The 5032-nt window shown below is 52.2% G+C and overlaps 1 protein-coding gene across 1 annotated transcript in view; it reads right to left on the reverse strand.

The window, feature by feature from the left end:
• The window catches only part of ACAN (aggrecan), a 43044-nt gene that overhangs the window by 14190 nt on the left and 23822 nt on the right, over positions 1-5032 (reverse strand). Inside the window, 1 exon segment of the mRNA XM_006885230.1 lies at positions 2628-5027. Within this exon segment, the coding sequence (XP_006885292.1) occupies positions 2628-5027 (2400 nt within the window).

A 5032-nucleotide genomic window follows, 5' to 3' on the forward strand; every position in this document is an offset into this window, starting at 1 on the left:
CTGGTGATCTACCCACCTAGCAGGATGTGGAAGAAAGACCTGGTGATCTACCCACCCAGGAGGATGTGGAAGAAAGACCTGGTGATCTACCCACCCAGCAGGATGTAGAAGAAAGACCTGGTGATCTAACCACCCAGCAGGATGTGGAAGAAAGACCTAGTGATCTACCCCCTGGGAAGATTATAGCCAAGAAAACCCTATAGAGCAGTCTGTTCAACCTGCTGCGAGCGGGAATCAGCTCAGTCATGAGGGTCGCCCCCAGTTTTCTTTTTCCAAGATGGAAGCCTCACTCCATTCTCCCCTGGGGGTTTCTAGGACTCAGTGAAAAATATCTCCTCATTGGAAATAAAGTGAGGCCCTTCCTAGGCCCCCATTTCTGGCCTTGTGCTCAGGTCACGCCCTCCACATGTGTGCAGAGGCTGTCCCCGATGGGGGACAGAGGGAGAAGCTAGCTGTGATCGAGTTAGTGTCTATTTATATATACGAATATATTTACTGTATAGTGTATATATAGTATATGTATATTATATGAGTATATAATATATACTGATGTGATACTCTGAATAGATACTGGTGTATATAAACACAGGATCATTTTCTGGGTACTATCAAGGCAACTGGAGCACGGTTTGTCTGATGGAGACTGTCCTCTTTCCCCATCACTTGACTCATGTCTTTATTTTTCCATGTGTCCTGCAAGGGAAGCCTTCGGTGAAAGACTCTCTGACTGTGGACCTTGGCAGGAGGCTTGGACAAGGGGCATGAGCACAGGAGCGAGCTAATCCAAAGACTTGAGCTTATAGGCAACGGGCGTTTCTTTCCTCAAGAGGGAAGGTACTGAAGAGACAAAGTGTCATTGTCATGACAAAGACCAAGATCAAGAGAAACATCATCACAGTGCTGTGGCACCACAGCCAAAGGCCCTTGGACGGACTGGCATGTAGATTCTAGTTATTTCCTTGTGGGGTCACACCCCCCCAGTCAGAAGAACCCTAGTTCCTATCCAGATCCCTCCTCACAAAGTCCTACATGTATGACTCTATAGCTAAAAACAAACTGGGGTCCTAGAGTGGCAGATGCCAGGGAGGTCACCCTGCGTCACAGTTCTCCCGCAGTCCTGATGCCCTGACCTATCACCTCAGTGAGCAGCTGTCTGTCTCATGGCATCAGGCCAAAATGGACCTGAACTCTACCCAGTCCCCGCCATGGAGGGGCGGTGGGCCATCCTGGGGAGTCTTTGCACTGCCCTTGAAAGCCCTCTGCCTACTTCCCTCCCACAGACAGAGGGGTGCGACTGGCTGACCTAACACTCAAATGTGATATTCTTTGAGGTATCAAGGTTTAGCTTCAAGATCCAAGCATACATGGCCCATAAAACAACCCATGAGCAACTATGAGAATACCACCATGAGAATACTAATTACTTACCAGTTCAATTTATCCGACTTTTCCACCTAAACTATCAGTGTAAGAGACACCGTAAGAGCTATGCCCTGTGGCTCTCTCCAAGCATCCCTCCCAGCTTGGCCTGTCTCAGCAGCTGCCTGTACCAGCCTTCTCTGGCCTGCAAATCCTGCTGGGGACAGGAGGATCTATGCATCTCTCTTTACACCCACCCCTCAGCTGATGAGGGTCTTACCAGCATCACAGAGCTAGCCAGTGTGGCCTGGGAGGAACAGGCACATGATGCATCTGTCCCCTGACAAATCTCAGCACCACAGAGCTCCCCCACAGAGGACCTGGTGGAAGCTTAATCCCAGGTGAGGGGCCAGGCACTGTCAGAGGTGAGAGTCCACTGTTGGCCCACCCTGAGGTCCAGGAAGCCAAAATGGGTCTGCAGGTTTCCAGGAACTCTGTCCCTCTTGGACACCATCCACATGCATCTGGGAGGGTCTCTGTCCAACTCTCAGCTCCAAGAGTGCAAGGACATGCCAGATAAAAAAAAACCCTGTGTGTTTGTGCCTGGGATTAGCAAAGACGCAGCGCCTGCCCTTGAGGACCAGGATAATATGCTAATGCAGAGTTGTCACAGGGGACCATTGGGGGGTGGGACACCACCCAAACCACATTCAATGGTCACCAGTGAACTTATTCTCGTCTTGTATTCCCTGGCTGAGTCTGCAGGGTTACTGGGATAGTCGCACATCTCTCGCCCTGTGCCGGGTGCAGACAGTGGAGTTCTCTCTGCCACGACGCCAATCCCTAATCTTTATGAGTGTGTGCTGTGGGAGGAGGGGAAGCTGAGTGTTTGCTTTATCCACACACCCACACATACACTTTCAAACTGCCCTTAGTAGATTCTGGCTCATGGTGATGTCCTGTACTACAAGCTCCCCAGGAACTCCCCAGGGTGTTCTTTCCAGGCATCCCTGGGTGGGTTTGAACTGCCAATCCTGAGACTAGTAGCTGAGTACTTAACTGTCTGTGCTACCCATGGGTTCCTCTTACAGATACTTAGATCCTGCTTCATCTCTAGTGTTGTTCCCATTTTACCAAGGAGGCTCAGAGAGGTTAAGAAAGGTGCCTGAGGCTGCAAACAGCAGTACAGCTGACAGCCAGTGTGTGGGGCCTTGATGCACACAGCTTCCTATTATGCGATGCTGTGCCCCCCGCCCCGTCGGAACTACCCAAACACACTGAAAGATTGGCCCTTTATTCACCTGTCTCTTCTGGAGAAATCGGGGCGGCAGCATCTGTTGGGTAGGTGTCTGTTTCGGCTGTGTGTGTCTCTTCTCCTGAGTACAAGGGACTCGAGGAGTCGGTATCAAGATGCGCCTCTGCAGGGCGCTGGGTTTGCGAGGTCCACTCAGACTCTGGGGTGCTGGTGCTGATGACAACATCCAGTCCTGAGTTGTGCCCAGAGAAGTCCCCATCAGTTTCAGTTCTGTCTCCAGAAGTTAGGAGCGTGGCTGAAGACCAGCCTGATGTGTCCGTGCTCGCCTCATAGGGAGCAGAGGGCTCTCCACTCATTTCTGCTGACCCTTCCCTGAGGCCATCCTGGAAGGCAGAGGGGCTGCCACTCCCGCCCTGTCCTGAGGCTGTTGCAAAATCAGCTTCGCTAAAGGTGGATGTGCTTCCACTCAGATCAGTGGAGGCTTCTCCGCTGGCCTCTGGGGCTGCAGATGCCCCCACCTCAGCCTCAGGGTAGGAAGACATCTCAGTGCTGGATATTGGGATAGAAGATGCTTGGACCCCAGGCTCAGAGAATGCTGGTGTAGCTCCACTAATGTCCCCAGATGCAGAGGTTTCTCCACTAGACTCAAAAAATCGGGAGTGTGTCACAGGAGGTCTTTGGCCAACTTCCTGGGAAAGAGTTGGCTCAGTGACACCCTCCACAAAATCAGAAGTGATTAAGGTGACTTCTGGAAGTCCTGAGGTCTCACCACTGGTGCCTGAGGCTGCAGATGATTCTCCGCTTACATCAGCGGTGCTAGAAAAGTCCCCACTAAAATATGGAGTGCTTGGAGATGCTCCGCTGGGTTCTACCAGCCCTGAGTGCCCACTTGGGTCCCAAAATCCAGAATGGTCTCCAGATATGTCTGGTGCTCCAGAATGGGCACCATCGATGGTCAGGATGCCAGAGGCCCCTTCTCCTGCTTCCTGGGCAGTTGGGGCCTGGGTTATAGATTCCACCAAAGTCCTGTCTATCAGAGAGATGGTGGGGAAACCAGATGGAAGCCCACTGCCTTCAGACGCCCCCGAGGGCAGGCTGCTCCCACTTTCGGCTCCAGAAGTGTCTCCACTGACCTCGGTTATTCCACTTGGCAGGCCACTGAATTCTGGGGCCTGGGATGGAAATCCACTGAAGTCGACTGCGCCAGAAGATTGTCCACTGACATCCACCATCCCCGATGTGCCTGATGGATCTGCTTCCCCGGAAGGAAGCCCACTGAGGTCCACAGACCCCAAGCCTTCTTCTTCTCTAAATGAAGTTGGAGTCACTTCTACCAAACTGGTGTCCACAAATGTAATGCCGGAAGATTCACCACTGCCGCTCACGGCCCCAGAAACAAGATCAGGGATTCCAGATGTCGTTCCACTGACCTCTGGCAACCCTGATGGCTGTCCACTGTGATCTGTGGCCCCAGATGTTTCACCACTTAGGTCCGTTGTATCAAATGTTTGACCACTGCCTAAGCCAACTCCAGACACGTCTCCACTGACATCCGGTTGTCCAGAGGACAGTCCGCTAAGCTCCGTCACTCCAGATGTTTCCCCACTGGCACCAGGAAACCCTGATGGCTGCCCACTCAAGTCAAAAGTCCCAGATGTTTCTCCACTGATGTCAGGGAAGCCTGAGGAATGCTCACCAATGCCAAAAAGCCCAGATGTTTCCCCACTGATGTCAGGAGACCCAGATGTCTGACCACTGAGTTCAGTCCCTGAAGGCAGTCCACTAGTGTCACCACTAAAGGGCAGTTCACTGAAGGGGAGTCCAGATGCTTCTCCAGAACCACTTATTACAATGGTTCCCCTCCCTTCCAGTTCCCCTGCAGTGGTGGCTGTGACCACTTCCACCAGGGTCGTGTCCACCAGGGAGACAGTTGGGAACCCAGATGGAAGTTCACTAAAGTCAGGTAGGCCAGAGGTGGTGCCACTTCCAGACTCCACCCCTGAATAGTCACCACTATATCCAGAGGGAATGCCACTTGCATCTGGAGTCTGCCCACTTCCAGAAGGCAGTGTGCCAAAGTCCAATGGTCCAGAAGTAGATCCCACCAAGTCTTCCACTCCAGAATGCAATCCACTGAGGTCCTCAATTCCAGAAGTAGAGGTCTCTGTACCTTCTCTCCCAGAAGGAAGTCCACTGAGGTCTTCTATTCCAGAAGCAGAGGTCTCTAGACTCTCTCTTCCAGAAGGAAGTCCACTGAGGTCCTCTACTCCAGAAGAAGGGATCTCAAGCGCTTCTCCAGAAGGATGCCCACTGAGTTCCCCTGTTCCAGAAGCAGAAGATTCTGGACCTTCTCCTCCAGAAGGAAGCCCACTGAGGTCTCCTATTCCAGAAGCAGAAGATTCTGGACCTTCTCCTCCA

This window comes from Elephantulus edwardii, unplaced genomic scaffold (genome assembly GCF_000299155.1).
Source record: "Elephantulus edwardii isolate Elephantulus edwardi_28Jun2011 unplaced genomic scaffold, EleEdw1.0 scaffold00041, whole genome shotgun sequence".
Taxonomy (NCBI): domain Eukaryota; kingdom Metazoa; phylum Chordata; class Mammalia; order Macroscelidea; family Macroscelididae; genus Elephantulus; species Elephantulus edwardii.